Source organism: Neophocaena asiaeorientalis, unplaced genomic scaffold (genome assembly GCF_003031525.2).
Source record: "Neophocaena asiaeorientalis asiaeorientalis breed wild unplaced genomic scaffold, Neophocaena_asiaeorientalis_V1.1 scaffold114, whole genome shotgun sequence".
Classification (NCBI taxonomy): Eukaryota; Metazoa; Chordata; class Mammalia; order Artiodactyla; family Phocoenidae; genus Neophocaena; species Neophocaena asiaeorientalis.
The window spans coordinates 3,432,038-3,448,490 of NW_020173116.1; the positions used below are offsets into that span (position 1 = coordinate 3,432,038).

Here is a 16,453-nt window from a genome sequence, read left to right on the forward strand (position 1 = left end):
TGAAAACAGGAATGGAAAACTCAGGACCTCTTAAACAATTCAAACAAACCAACCCTACATTGAGATGATTTTATCTGAATGGTGGAAAGAGTGCTTGTCATTATTCTGCCCATCCATGCACCTGGATAAACACTGATTATCCACATAAGGACAAAAATGCTCAGGGGTTATGAGCATTCCTTAATTCCAAAATCATTCTGTGAATAAATTAGCCAGATAAATGCGATCATAAAACTATATCCTGTCAATATGTCAGTTCCTCTCAACTTGCCTTACAGATTCAAAGCAGTCCCAGTCAGAATCCCAGCAAGTTTTGTGGATATTGACAGATGAATTCTGAAGTTTATATAGAGAGGCAAGAGACCCAGAATAGACAACACTGTTGGAGAAGAACAAAGCTGGAGGACTGATGCTACCTGACTTCAAGACTTACTATTAAGCTACAGTAATCAAGACAATTTGGTACTGGCAAAAAAATAAGCAAATACATCAATGGAACAGAATAGAGAGCCCCAAAATAGGCCCACATAAATATAGTCAACTGATCTCTGATGAAGCAGTGAGGGCAGTATACTGTAGCAAAGATAGTCTTTTCAACAAATGGTGCTGGAATAACTGGACATCCACATGCAAAGAAATCAATCTAGACACAGACGTTACATGCTTTACAAGAATTAATACGGATCACAGACCTAAATGTAAAATGCAAAACTATAAGACTAGTAACAAAATAACATAGAAACTCCAGGTGACCTTGGGTATGGCAATGACTTTTAAGATCCAATATCAAAGGCACTATCATGAAATAAATAGTTGCTAAGGTGGACTTCATTAATATTAAAAACTGCTCTGTGAAAAACAATGTGAAGAGAATAAGAAAACAAACCACAGATTGGGAGGAAATGTTTGCAAAATGTATTTCTGATAAAGCACTATTATCCACAGTATACAAAGAAGTCTTAAAACTCAGCAATAAGAAACAACCCAATTAAAAACGGGCAAAAGTTCTAAACAGATACCTCACCAAAGAATATATACATATGGCAGAAAAGCACATAAAGAGATGTCCAACATCATATATCATCAGGGAAATGCAAATTAAAACGAGATACCGTTACACACTTATTAGGATATAGTCAAAATCCAAAACAACCACCAAATGCTCGTGAGGGTGTGGAGCAACCGGAACGCTCATCACTGCTGGCGGGAATGCAAAACGGTACAGCCACTCAGCAAGACTGTCAGTTTTTTGCAAAACTAGACATACTCTTACCATAAGATCCAGCAACTGTGCTCCTTGGTATTCACCTAAATAGTTGAAATGCATGTCTACACAAAGACCTGCACACAGACATTTATGGCTTTATTCATAATTGCCAAAACTTTGAAGCAACCGAGACGTCCTTCCGTAGGTGAGTGGATCGTGTGGTACATGCGGACAATGGAACATTATTTAGCACTAAAAAGAAGTGGCCTGTCAAGCCACGAAAAGACATGGAGGAAACTTACATGCATATTACTAAGTGTGAGAAGCCAATGTGAAAGGGCTACGTACTGTATGATTCCAGGAGTAAATGTACTTGCCGGGTGTGAGATGTCAGTACATACAAGTGGGAGACGGTGCCTGTGTCAGGGCCAGAGGTGTACATGGGAACTCTATTTTCTGCTCAATTGTGCTCTGAACCTAAAACTTCTCTGAAAAATAATGTTTACTTAAATAACAAACTGTATCCTAAAGATGAAATCCAGAGCAATAGGACGGTCCCCTGGATTGAAGATTCCCATTTTGCAGGATGAGACTAGAAGGCCCTCGCTGCAGCACATCAGATACACTTGGGTTTCTCCATACAATCTACAAAACCAACCTGGGAGAGAGTGGTTGGGGTTTTTTTCCTACCCTTGGACCAGAGGGACCTGGGTTGAACCCCAGTTCTGCCACTTCGTGACTGTGATTTAGGATACGTCACTTCAGCAAGCTGAGCTGTTTTCCTAATTTGTAAAGACTGAATGATTACATATGTTAAACAGCTTTGTAAACTGTCAGGCCCACACAAATATAAATTGCTACTGCTGAATGATTTCAAAATATAACTTAGAAGTGTGTGAGTCATTTACAATGCATGACCACACCATGCCTCTTTCACCGGTCAGCTCCTGGCTTTGAGAAAGCACTGATATGTACGCCCATATCCCATGCATCCAAGACAATCGGCTTAACGCAGGGAAAGGCAATCAGAGGGTGAAAGAGTCCTAATCTCACAGCTGTCTGCAACTTGCAATGGGAAGGAAAGGGAGGAAAGCTACAGACACACACACACCCCTCAGGACACACATGATATAGTTCCCCAGCCAACAAGACAAGGGGTCACAATTCCCAAGCGTACTTTTGCTTACACAGATGACAAAAAGCAGAAGAGTAGCTCGCACAGCACATCTGTGAAGGCTGGGGAGCACAGGGTCCACAGAGCAGAAGCCCTTTCAGCTGAGCTTCCGAATCCCATGTGCCCTGCTATAGCACCTCCTCTTTCCAAGGCCAACATATAAAATAATTTGGGACAGCAAACACCTTGAAAGTTCATTGCACCCAACAATCTACAATGAGACCAAATGTTAAAGCAGAAATTTATTAAAATCCATTTATATAGTGTTTTACAGACAAAAAAAAAAAATATACAGAGTCCTCAACATTCAGGCAATCGACTCTATTCTCAGAAGTGCTTCGTGAGAAGACACACTTCTTTGCCCTCATCCCCCAAAAGATACTTCTGTTTATTCCCCTGAAAGTGATGCATTTATTACATTGCCTCTCAAAACAATTCCATTGAGATCCCCAAACCTCTGCAGAGAGTGAAGAGAGATTAGCAGAGAACGTTCTCCAGAACGCAGTGCCTCACCCAGAGGTGGAGTGCAAGAGATACAGAAAACGGCGGAGGCTTCAAGGAGTGCGCGCCCGGTGACAGGGCCGGAGGAGAGCCTGCGGGCCTGGCTGGGCGGCCCTAGCTGCGGAGCGTGGCCAGACGGGACTGCATGGCCTCCAGGGCCTCTTCCTCCTCCTCATCTTCTGATGCAGCCATCGCTCCTGCAAGTTCAGGCTCTGGGAGGGCGTCGGTCACCTTACTAGGTGCTTTGCCTAAGGCCCCTGTAAAGAGACAGCAGGCAGATCAACAAAACATCAGCTTAAGCAAGTGGTCCCTCATTTTCTCTGTCCTCCATACCTTGTTTCTTGTTTGACAAGAAACAGAAAAGGGGCAATAAAACAGCCGTTTTGGTGGGGTTTTGCTCACTACCACAGATGTGTGCCAACACCAACTTCTAATGATACCAAAGTCATAATAACTACGGATTCTGATTGTTAGAACTTTGGTTCTACTCTAACATAACAAATGTAGAAGGGAGTTATAATCTAAAGAAAAAGCTACTAGTTAATCTTGCGGATGCAAGAAGAACGGCCATAAGAGGAGAGGGGAAAGAGGAAGGATCTTGGGACATACCTGCGGTGATTTCAAACAGAATTTTGTCAATTTCCATTTCTGCTGCTTCTTCCATTTCTTCTTGATCATCCATGCTTTCAAAAGTGTCCTCTAACATCTCCTCTATGATCCCAGCCTAAACACAGAATAAACCATGTCACTTCCCACAACTGTTTTATTCTTTTTTATAAATTTATTTATTTTTTGTTTATTTATTTTTGGCTGCGTTGGGTCTTCATTGCTGCACGCGGGCTTTCTCTAGTTGCAGCGAGCGGGGGCTACTCTTCGTTGTGGTGCGTGGGCTTCTCATGGCGGTGGCTTCTCGTTGCAGAGCACCGGCTCTAGGCACACAGGCTCAGGAGTTGTGGCACACGGGCTCAGTAGTTGTGGCTTGCGGGCTCTAGAGCGCAGGCTCAGTAGTTGTGGCGCGTGAGCTTAGTTGCTCTGCGGCATGTGGGATCTTCCCAGACCAGGGCTCGAACCCATGTCCCCTGCATTGGCAGGCGGATTCTTAACCACTGTGCCACCAGGGAAGCCCCCACAACTGTTAAATCCATTCCCAGCAGGCGCCCCTATGGGCCCAGCATCAACCGAGCTCTGGTGTCTCCAAGTCCTGTCCACGCTTTCAAGGGCTAAGCCACAGACAGTTGGCTGCAGGCAACACTGCACGCTGTCTGCCCTCTCTGGAGGAAGCAAAAAGCCAAAGGGAAATTGCTCTCCAAATTTAGTACCAAGGTTGGAGCGGGGTGCCTCTATCAGCAGAGCTTCACAAATTAACTCAGACGGTAACGCAGCACGTGGGGAACAACTTGCTGAGATGAGAGGGTGCTGTCTCGGGGAGCATTTGCCCTGACGTTGCAAACCTATGCGTGCAGGAGTTGAAATACAGTATGAAAACTGGCTGGAGTCACAGTAGACACTATGATAACAAATACCAAGAGTGAGGTGGGGCTCCACGGAACCCCGAAAAGGCCTGTACTTCAGCACATCCAAGTTATAGCTGCTGGCCCGGGGTCTTCAGGGTCCTGGCAAGGATCAATCAATTCACCGAAGCCTGAGAGAACTGATAAGACAGTGTTTCGGGGCCCAACAAGGCAGTGCCTTCCACATTCCCTACTGGAAGCCCTGTGCCTGGTAGCCTGAAGCCAGCCAGTCAGCCTCCTTCGTTCTCAAGAGCACAGCGCCACTCTGGGCACGAGAAAACTGCTCTCCAACACCAGCCAACACAAGCAGACCCTGCGGTCTTCCCGAATGAGCAGTGTCATGCGAGCACAAGGTCACGTCTGGCAGCTCCAGCCCTGGCTCTCCTGCACTCAGCCAGGGCATGACTCTCACCGACCATGCTGATGGCATCAGATTTAAAGCAAGCCCTCTCTCCGGCCTGTCCTGCTGTCAGACCACTCAAGTGACTCTTAATGGCATGAATCTAGCTAGTTCCACATTCTGCCCACGCTCAGACCTTTCGCTCCCAACCAAAAGGAGCAAATTCACATTCAAGGATACAAGTGGAGCCCTGTGGCCTGGGTGAATGGATCTTAGTGCTGGAGGCTAGTGTAAAAGAGGCTCAATACATACTCACCATCCCAGTTAAAAGAGCCTAGGGCAGACTGACTAACAGCCCTCCACATCCTGGAGGGACAAGTGGCCATTCACTTACACATTCATCCAACCAGCAAACATTTGTCAAACGTATGCTCTGTGCCACACGCCAAGCCAGGGTCTGGGGACAAATGGAATGACTGAGATCATGTCGTTGCCCTCGACACGCTGGGACCCCGCCAGAGGCTTCAGTTTGCACCTGGAGATGCACCCTTGGATGAATTCAGGAAATATTTACTATCTACTACATGCAGGCCCTCCTCCAAATCTACACTATGCTCAGTATTCAGAAACCTTTGTGGAAAAGATCCCAGATTCTAAAAAAAGACTCCGCCCCTCAGATCCTGGTGGCTACGTAAGCCAGAGTGAGCAGGCCTGAAGTCATTTCAGAATTATCTTGTTGCCCAGTTCTAGAGGGACAGGCATCACAACCTGGGCGATGAGACATCCACACGCCACTTGTAAAGGACAGACCCCGCCGACCTGGTGCCCTCCTGATGACTGCCCAAGGATTTCTCATTCCAAAGACCTGGGCTCTGGGCTTTTTATGTTGCCTTTCTTTTCTATCAATTTTCTTCTCCAGTTCCCCTCTCCCATGCCCTAGAGCCCTGTTTAGAACTCAAGTTCATACATAAAATTCCCTAGGAGGAAGGGAGGCAGCTTCTCTGCGCAAGCTGCAAACAAGAATTTGAGGTGTACCGTCTGGGCTCTCAGGCCACGGGTTCCAAGTGTGAAACAGCACCTGACCAGGCACGTCTTATCACCATGTCCTCTGAGGCAGCTCAGGCATCTGTGCTCCAACCCCAGATCTGTCACCTCCTACCAAGGTCACTCAGATAAGTTACCTGGCAACTTGAAGACTCAGTTTCCTACTCCTGTATAAAATGGGGGAAAAAATCCCTACCTCCCAAGGTGGCTGGGAGGACTTTCTAGGAGAGCATGTGTGCTGCACCACTGGCAGGTGGGGGCTCAGTAACTACACCCTGTCCCCCATCTGAAGGCCACCAGGACAGGTCCCTGCCCAGCCCTGATCCCGGGGCACTAGGTGTTTACTGCTTTCTATTTGGTTCTCAGTTTCCTTTTCTAGTCTAAGACAGGGGTCAGCCAACGACAGCCTGCAGGCCAAACCCAATCCACTGTCTACTTTCATAAATAAAGTTTTATAAGAACACAGTCACGACCATTTGTTTACACATGATCTACGGCTGCTTTCATGCTACAAGTAGAGCTGAGTAGTTACAACAGAGACGTATGGCCCACAAAGTAGAAACTACATTTACTATCCAGCCCTTTACAAAAAAAGTTTGCCCGTCCCTGGTCTTGACACCTCGATTGCCAGCTTTGCCAACACTCCCCTGGGACAAACAGAGGAACCCGGGTTTCTTTCTGTTTCCTTGTTCATGTCAGAACTCATAAATCCTAGGTCGCCGAATCCCACGCAGTTGCTTCCCGGGTCTCCCACCTCCCCTAGAGCTCTGGGTATACTATCGCTTCTTCTAAGGAACACCCTGGCAATCTGACCCAGCCTCTGCCATGCTCAGCTCAGACAGTTTCAACCAATGCTAACAGCTGCTCCTCTGTCCTCAAAATCATTTCTGTCTGGCAACAGTGGCCTGTCTACTCCTGCCCAGCCCCAGCCCTATAGCCCCTGCCGCTTGCTGGCTCTTAGCGCTTTGGAACAGGACATAGGGTGGCCCCAGGGCACCTTCATCATCTCTTTGGACAGCTCCCGCATGGTGGCCTGGATTTCTGGGATCTTCACCAGACTCTGCATGGCCTTCATCACTTCTGTGCTCCTCTGCAGGGAACCAGCCACTCGCAAAACCGCTGAAAGGGAAAGATGACAGTCAGGATTGCTCAACAGAATGTGACGCAGGATGGAATAAAGAAAGACAGTCAAGGGCTCCTCTGGTGGCGCAGTGGTTGAGAGTCTGCCTGCCAATGCAGGGGACACGGGTTCGTGCCCCGGTCCGGGAAGATCCCACGTGCCGCGTTGCGGCTGGGCCCATGAGCCATGGCCGCTGAGCCTGCGCGTCCGGAGCCCGTGCTCTGCAACGGGAGAGGCCACGGCAGTGAGAGGCCCGTGTACCGCAAAAAAAAAAAAAAAAAAAAAAAAAAAGGGGGAAGGAAAAAAAGGAAAAAAAAAAAGAAAAAAAAAAAAAAAAAAAAACAAGGGGCAAGGAAACAAGAGGAACCAGAGAAATGCCTGTCTGACATACATAGCATTCTGTGATTTTTCTACAGGAGTAAGGAAGTTTGCTAGTTGCAGAGAATACTTCTTTTCCCTTGACACTGAAAAGGGAAAGTAAAATATTTATCTATTTATTAAGATCAGTCTAATTATAGAGAAGAAGTATTAAGAATCTGTATGGTTGAAATAAGCAATAAATTATATATGCCATTATAATGATATAAGAAAGATAGAAATTCTACAATGTTAAAGTTACTATTATTATTGTAAAAAGGTAAGTGATGGGAGGAAGAGAAAAAGGGTAAAAATAAAGCAAATTCCGGGCTTCACTGGTGGCGCAGTGGTTGAGAGTCCGCCTGCCGATGCAGGGGACACGGGTTCGTGCCCCGGTCTGGGAAGATCCCACATGCCGTGGAGCAGCTGGGCCCGTGAGCCATGGCCACTGAGCCTGCGCGTCTGGAGCCTGTGCTCTGCAACGGGAGAGGCCACAACAGTGAGGCCCGTGTACCGCAAAAAAAATAAAAATTAAAAAATTAAAAAAAAATAAAGCGAACTCCATATAGTTCTGCTTGAATGATACAAGTTTGATGTCTACACAGGCATATGTTTTATCCTAATTTGCATCCTGAGTCTGTATCCCAGAGGGAGGGGCTGAATATGACATGTGTTCAGTAAACTTTTTTGAATTAGTAAAAATAAAAAGACAAAAACTCAAAACCAAGAAGATACATATTGATATGTGAGAAAAGTAAAATACTGGACCAAAATGTATTTTCTATATTCCACAAGGAAAAAGCACACATGGCAGATAAAATTATTTTATAAATAAAAATAGTGACCCCCACAAGAGAATGAGAAGACAAGCCAAAAGCTGGAAGAAAATATTTTCATTAGACATTTCTGATAAATGACTGTTATCTAACATATACAAAGGACTCTTAAAGCTCATCAATAAGAAAATGAACAACTCAATCAAAAACGGGCAGAAGACCTAAACAGACAACTCACCAAAGAAGATATACAGATGGCAAAAAAGCACAGAAGGGCTTCCTTGGTGGCGCAGTGGTTGGGAGTCCGCCTGCCAATGCGGGGGACACGGGTTCGAGCCCTGGTCCGGGAAGATCCCACATGCCGCGGAGCGACTGAGCCTGTGTGTCACGGCTGCTGAGCCTGCGCTCTGGAGCCCGCGAGCCGCAACTGCTGAGCCCGCACGCCACAACTGCTGAGGTCCATGTGCCTGGAGCCCGTGCTCTGCAGCAGGGGAGGCCACTGCAGTGGGAGGCCCACGCACCTCAGCAGGGAGTGGCCCCTGCTCGCTGCAGCTAGATAGAGCCCGCGTGCAGCAACGAAGACCCAGTGCAGCCAAAAATAAATAAATAAAAATAAATTAAAAAAAAAAAAAAAAGCACATAAAAAGATGTTCAACATCCTATGTCATTAGGGAAATGCAAATTAAAACAACAATAAGATACCAGCATACACCTATTAGAATGGTCAAAATCCAAAACACTGACAACACCAAATGCTGGTGAGGATGTGGAGCAATAGGAATGCTCAATCATTGCTGATGGGAATGAAAAATGGTACAGCCACTTTGGAAGAGAGTTTGTCAGTTCCTTACAAAACTAAACATACTCTATTTTTTTTTAACATCTTTATTGGAGTATAATTGCTTTACAATGGTGTGTTAGTTTCTGCTGTATAACAAAGTGAATCAGCTATATGTATACATATATCCCCATATCTCCTCCCTCTTGCATCTCCCTCCCTCCCTAGCCCACCCCTCTAGGTGGACACAAAGCACCAAGCTGATCTCCCTGTGCTATGCAGCTGCTTCCCACTAGCTATCTGTTTTACATTTGGTAGTGTATATATGTCCATGCCACTCTCTCACTTCGTTCCCCCTCCCCGTGTCCTCAAGTCCATTCTCTATGTCTGCGTCTTTGTTCCTGTCCTGCCCCTAGGTTCTTCAGAACTTTTTTTTTTTTTAGATTCCATAAATACATGTTAGCATATGGTATTTGTTTTTCTCTGAGTTCACTCTGTATGACAGTCTCTAGGTCCATCCACCTCACTACAAATAACTCAATTTCATTTCTTTTTATGGCTGAGTCATATTCCATTGTATATATGTGCCACATCTTCTTCATCCATTCATCTGTCAATGGATGCTTAGGTTGCTTCCATGTCCTGGCTACATACTCTTACCATATGATCCAGCAATAGCCCTCCCTGGTATTTATTCAAAGGAGTTAAAAACTTACGTCCACACAAAAACTTGGACATGGACGTTTATGGCAGCTTTATTCATAATTGCCAAAACTCGGAAGCAGCTAAGATATCGCTTGTAAGTGAACAATAATAACGGATAAATGAAGTGTGGTACATCCACACAATGAATATTAGTCAGCACTAAGAAGAAATGAGCTATCAAGCCATGAAAAGACCTGGAGAAACCTTACATGCATATTACTAAGTGAAAGAAGTCAATCTAAAAGGCAACATACTGCATGATTGCAACGATATGACATTCTGGAACAGGGAAAATTATGGAGACAGTAAAAAGGTTGCCAGGGGTTAAGGGTGGGAGGGATGAATAGGCAGATCACAGAAAAATTTCAGCTGTATATATTTCACAATAAAATAAGAATCTCCAAAATAAAAAGGTTAAAATTCTACAGAAAACATTAATAAGTTAGCATTATAAAAACTAGCTGACATTTAAACTTAGACCAAAGTCACACAGAGGGGGTTGTGAAACACAATGAGTAGCGCTTCATGGCTACAGCTCTTTGTGCTCAGCTCCTTCCCAGCAGCCCCGCCCAGGCCTCCTGCAGGCCCTCCAGTGTCCCAGGCTCCCTCCACCTTCAGGGCCTCCCTCTGCACAGTGCCAGGGCCCCCTGACATCTCTAGAGAGTGGGGACTTGGTGGGCGGATTTCCTTTTTGTTTGTTCTTCAAATACGGTACCCTTCATGAATTTGCACATCATCCTTGTTCAGAGGCCATGCTGACCTTCTCAGTAAGGTTCCCATTTTGGTACCTGTGCTGCCCAAGACAGCACTAGGTTTGTTTTTTATTTGGAGGTGGACTCACGATTTTATTCCCAGTGCCTAGCACTGTGCCCTCACACAGCTGACACTCAAATATTTGTTGAATAAACCAATGAATGGTTGAAAACAACAGAGAACTATGATATTCAAACTGGGTAAAGAAATTAAACATATTAGTGTCTTAATAGTAAACAGCACTGAGGTGGTTTTATAAAGACTCAAGTGGTCCTACATAAAATGAAATATTTAGTATTAGGTCAGAAATAGGTTTTTCCTTTTTTGTACTGACCACAAAAATTCCAGAACATTTCTTTACAGAAATAAGTAAAACAGTAACCAATTTCAGATGGCAAAAGGAGGGTGAGAGATCTCAACAGAAACTAGCTCTCCTCAAGTTTTCAATTACAGACACAGTATGACTGCATACTTGTGACAAAAACAGATCAGTAGATGTAGTAAAAGAAACTAAAACCAAAAACAACATAAACGGATTTAAAGAGATTAATGTTTTAGCATTTCATTGTGAAGAATTTCAAACATACACAAAGTAGGCAAGTGTCATTTCACCAAAAGAGACATGATGGCAAATAAGCATATGAAAAAATGTTCCTAATCATCAACCATTAGGGAAATACAAATTAAAACAACAATCAGATAGCTCTACACACCCATCAGAATGGCTAAAAGAAAAAATAGTGACACCACCCAATTTTTTTGTTTGCTTTGTTTTCAAATTTTTATTGCCAGAGATTTAGTCTATTAGGCATGGTGCCCTTGACTTTTTTTTTTTTTTAAACATCTTTATTGGAGTATAATTGCTTTACAATGGTGTGTTAGTTTCTGCTGTATAACAAAGTGAATCAGCTATATGTATACATATATCCGCCTATCCCCTCCTTCTTGCATCTCCCTCTCACCCTCCCTAGCCCACCCCTCTAGGTGGTCACAAAGCACCAAGCTGATCTCCCTGTGCTATGCAGCTGCTTTCCACCAGCTATCTATTTTACATTTGGTAGCGTATATGTGTCCATGCCACTCTCCACTTCGTCCCAGCTTACCCTTCCCCCTCCCCGTGTCCTCAAGTCCATTCTCTACATCTGTGTCTTTATTCCTGTCCTGCCCCAAGGTTCATCAGAACCATTTGTTTTTTTTAGATTCCATATATATGTGTTAGCATATGGTATTTGTTTTTCTCTTTCTGACTTACTTCACACTGTATGAAGACTCTAGGTCCATCCACCTCACTACAAATAACTCAGTTTCATTTCTTTTTATGGCTGAGTAGTATTCCATTGTATATATGTGCCACATCTTCTTTATCCATTCATCAGTCGATGGACACTTAGGTTGCTTCCATGTCCTGGCTATTGTAAATAGTGCTGTAATGAACATTGTGGTACATGACTCTTTTTGAATTATGGTTTTCTCAGGGTATATGTCCAGTAGTAGGATTGCTGGGTCGTATGGTAGTTCTATTTTTAGTTTTTTAAGGAATCTCCATACTGTTCTCCATAGTCGCTGTATCAATTTACATTCCCATCAACAGTGCAAAAGGGTTTCCTTTTCTCCACACCCTCTACAGCATTTACTGTTTGTAGATTTTTTGATGATGGCCACTCTGACCAGTGTGAGGTGATACCTCATTGTAGTTTGGATTTGCATTTCTCTAATGATCAGTGACGTTGAGCATCCTTTCATGTGTCTGTTGGCAATCTGTATGTCTTCTTTGGAGAAATGTCTATTTAGGTCTTTTGCCCATTTCTGGTTGTAGTTTGTTTTTTTGATATTGAGCTGCTTGTATATTTTGGAGATTAATCCTTTGTCAGTTACTTCATGTGCAAATATTTTCTCCCATTCTGAGGGTTGTCTTTTCGTCTTGTTTATGGTTTCCTATGCTGTGCAAAAGCTTCTAAGTTTCATTAGGTCCCATTTGTTTATTTTTGTTTTTAATTTCCATTTTTCTAGGAGATGGGTCTAAAAGGATCTTGCTGTGATTTATATCATAGAGTGTTCTGCCTATGTTTTCCTCTAAGAGTTTGATGGTGCCTGGCCTTACACTTAGGTCATTAATCCATTTTGAGTTTATATTTGTGTATGGTGTTAGGGAGTGTTCTAATTTCATTCTTTTACATGTAGCTGTCCAGTTTTCCCAGCACCGCTTGTTGAAGAGGCTGTCTTTTCTACACTGTATATTCTTGCCTCATTTATCAAAGATAAGGTGACCATATGTGCGTGGGTTTATCTCTGGGCTTTCTATCCTGTTCCATTGATCTATACTTCTGTTTTTGTGCCAGTACCATACTGTCTTGATTACTGTAGCTTTGTAGTACAGTCTGAAGTCAGCAAGCCTGATTTCTCCAGGTATCAGCATGATGGTGGCCTCGTAGAGTGAGTTTGGGAGTGTTCCTCCCTCTGCTATATTTTGGATAAGTTTGAGAAGGATAGGTGTTAGCGCTTCTCTAAATGTTTAATAGAAATAGCCATCCAATCCTAGGCATTTGTTTGTTGGAAGATTTTTAATCACAATTTCAATCTCAGTGCTTGTGATTGGTCTGTTTATATTTTCCATTTCTTCCTGGTTCAGTCTCAGAAGGTTGTGCTTTTCTAAGAATTTGTCCATTTCTTCCACGTTGTCCATTTTATTGGCATACGGTTGCTTGTAGTAATCTCTCATGATCCTTTGTATTTCTGCAGTGTCCGTTGTTACTTCTTTTTCATTTCTAATTTTACTGATTTGAGTCTTCTCCCTCTTTTTCTTGATGAGTCTAGCTAATGGTTTATCAATTTTGTTTATCTCTCGAAGAACCAGGTTTTAGTTTTATTAATCTTTGCTATTGTTTCCTTCATTTCTTTTTCATATAGTTCTGATCTGATCTTTATGATTTCTTTCCTTCTGCTAACTTTGGGGTTTTTTTCGTTCTTCTTTCTCTAAATGCTGTAGGTTTTTAGGTTGTTCATTTGAGATTTTACTTGTTTCTTGAGGTAGGATTGTACTGCTATAAACTTCCCTCTTAGAACTGCTTTTGCTACATCCCATAGGTTTTGGGTCACACTGTTTTCACTGTCATTTGTTTCTAGGTATTTTTTCATTTCTTTAGTGATCTCTTGGTTATTCAGTAGCATATTGTTTAGCCTCCATGTGTTTGTATTTTTTACAGTTTTTTTCATCTAATTGATATCTAGTCTCAGAGCGCTGTGGTCGGAAAATATACTTGATACGATTTCGATTTTCTTAAATTTACCAAGGCTTGATTTGTGACCCAAGATATGATTTATCCTGGAGAATGTTCCATGAGCACTCGAGAAGAAAGTGTATTCTGTTGTTTTTGGATAGAATGTCCTATAAATATCAATTAAGTCCATCTTGTTTAATGTGTAATTTAAAGCTTGTGTTTCCTTATTTATTTTCATTTTGGATGATCTGTCCATTGGTGAAAGTGGGGTGTTAAAATCTCCTACTATTACTGTGTTACTGTCGATTTCCCCTTTTATGGCTGTTAGCATTTGCCTTATGTATTGAGGTGCTCCTATGCTGGGTGCATAAATATTCACAGTGGTTATATCTTCTTCTTGGATTGATCCCTTGATCATTATGTAGTGTCCTTTTTTTCTTGTAAAAGTCTTTATTTTAAAGTCTATTTTGTCTGATATGAGAATTGCTACTCCAGCTTTCGTCTGATTTCCATTTGCATGAAATACCTTTTTCCATCCCCTCATTTTCAGTCTGTACGTGTCTCTAGGTCTGAGTCTTTGTAGACAGCATATATATGGGTCTTGTTTTTGTATCCATTCAGCCAGTCTGTCTTTTGGTTGGAGCATTTAATCCATTTACATTTAAGGCAATTATCATTATGTATGTTCCTATTACCATTTTCTTAATTGTTTTGAGTTTGTTTTTGTAGGTCTTTTCCTTTTCTTGTGCTTCCTGCCTAGAGAAGTTCCTTTAGCATTTGCTGTAAAGCTGGTTTGGTGGTGCTGAATTCTCTTAGTTTTTGCTTGTCTGTAAAGGTTTTAATTTCTCCGTCAAATCTGAATGAGATCCTTGCTGGGTAGAGTAATCTTGGTTGTAGGTTTTTCCTGTTCATCACTTTAAATATGTCCTGCCACTCCCTTCTGGCTTGCAGAGTTTCTGCTGAAAGATCAGCTATTAACCTTATGGGGATTCCCTTGTATGTTATTTGTTGCTTTTCCCTTACTGCTTTTAATATTTTTTCTCTGTATTTAGTTTTTGATAGCTTGGTTAACATGTGTCTTGGTGTGTTTCTCCTTGGATGTATCTTGTATGGGACTCTCTGCACTTCCTGGACTTGACTATTTCCTATTCCATGTTAGGGAACTTTTTGACTATTTTCTATTCAAATATTTTCTCAGTCCCTTTCTTTTTCTCTTCTTCTTCTGGGACCCCTATAATTCGAATGTTGACGCAGTTAATGCTGTCCCAGAGGTCTCTGAGACTGTCCTCAATTCTTTTCATTCTTTTTTCTTTATTCTGCTCTGCAGTAGTTATTTCCACTATTTTATCTTCCAGGTCACTTATCCACTCTTCAGCCTCAGCTATTCTTCTATTGATTCCTTCTAGAGATTTTAAAATTTCATCTATTGTGTTGTTCATTTGCTTGCTCTTTAATTCTTCTAGGTCCTTGTTAAACATTTCTTGTATTTTCTCCATTCTATTTCCAAGATTTTGGATCATGTTCACTATCAATACTCTGAGTTCTTTTTCAGGTAGACTGCCTATTTCCTCTTCATTTGTTTGGTCTGGTGGGTTTTTACTTTTCCCCTTCATCTGCTGCCTATTTCTCTGTCTTATCATTTTGCTTATCTTACTGTGTTTGGGGTCTCCTTTTCGCAGGCTGCAGGTTTGCAGTTCCTGTTGTGTTTGGTGTCTGCCCCAGTGGCTAAGGTTGGCTCAGTGGGTTCTGTAGGCTTCCTGGTGGAGGAGACTGGTGCCTGTGTTCTGGTGGATGAGGCTGGATCTTGTCTTTCTGTTGGGCAGGACTGAGTCTGGTGGTGTGTTTTGGGGTGTCTGTGAAGTTATGATTTTAGGCAGCATCCCTGCTAATAGGTGGAGCTGTGTTTCTGTCTTGCTAGTTGTTTGGCATGGGGTGTCCAGCACTGGAGCTTGCTGGTCGTTGAACTGTGTCTTAGTGTTGAGTGGGAGATCTCTGGGAGAGCTCCCATTGATTGCTATTACATGGTTTCAGGAGGTCTCTGTTGGTCCAATGTCCTGAACTTGGTCTCCGACCTCAGAGGCTCAGGCCTGACACCCACCGGAGTACCAAGACCCTGTGTGCCACACGGCTCCAATCTGCTGAAACTGGAACCTGGTGCACAGGTGACGGGAATGCAAAATGGTACAGCTGCTGTAGAAAACAGTCTGGCAGTTCCCACCACTCCCTGGGAAATGGGAGACCAGCCTGGGGTCCAAGTCTTGGGCGCAGCAGGCTCACTTCTCTCCTCGCCCGGCTCCAGCCCGCCTCAGCCCACCCAATTTTGAGGATGCAGAAAAACTGGATCACTCATACACTGGCAGGTGGGAATTTTAAATGGTACCACCACTCTGGACAACAGCTTGACAGTTTCTGATATGCAACCATAAAACCCAGCAATTGTTCTACTGGCCAGTTATCCCAGAGAAGTGAAGACTTATGTTCAAGCAAAAATCTACACACATTTATAGCAGCTTTATTCATAGTAGCTGATAACTGGAAACAACCCAAATATCCTTCAGGTGAATGGTTAATCAAACTGTGGTACATCCGTACCATGGAATACTACTCAGCAAGATAAAAAAGCAATGAACTACTGATACATGCAAAAACCTGGGTTAACTGCCAGAGAATTACACTGAGTGAAAAAAAGTCAATCTACGGGGGTGTTGGGCAAAACAGGTGAAGGTGATTAAGAGGTACAAACTTCCAGTTATAAAATAAATAAGTCATGGGGATGTCATGTACAGCACAGGGAATTACAGTCAAAAATATTGCAATAACTTTGTAGGGTGACAGACAGTTACTAGATTTATTGAGGTGATCAAGTTGTAAAGTATATAAATGTCAAATCACTATGCTGTACATCTGAAACTATTGTAATATTACATGCCAATTATACTTCAATTAAAAAAAAGAAGAAAAAGAGGGAA

At 42.9% G+C, this 16,453-nt stretch overlaps 1 protein-coding gene and 1 non-coding gene across 2 annotated transcripts in view; both read right to left on the bottom strand.

The window, feature by feature from the left end:
* Positions 1-2,596: 2,596 nt before the first annotated feature.
* Positions 2,597-16,453, bottom strand: part of CHMP3 (charged multivesicular body protein 3) — a 77,359-nt gene continuing 63,502 nt past the window's right edge. The window contains exons 4-6 of the mRNA XM_024743718.1: positions 6,775-6,896; positions 3,492-3,606; positions 2,597-3,139 (exon numbers count right to left, since the gene is read on the bottom strand). Coding sequence (XP_024599486.1) covers positions 2,997-3,139; positions 3,492-3,606; positions 6,775-6,896 — 380 coding nt within the window. The 3' untranslated portion in view covers positions 2,597-2,996. The remainder of the gene's footprint in view (positions 3,140-3,491; positions 3,607-6,774; positions 6,897-16,453) is intronic.
* LOC112399079 (U6 spliceosomal RNA) lies at positions 10,216-10,322 on the bottom strand. The gene has a single exon (XR_003003157.1). It is a non-coding gene; the product is annotated as a U6 spliceosomal RNA (small nuclear RNA).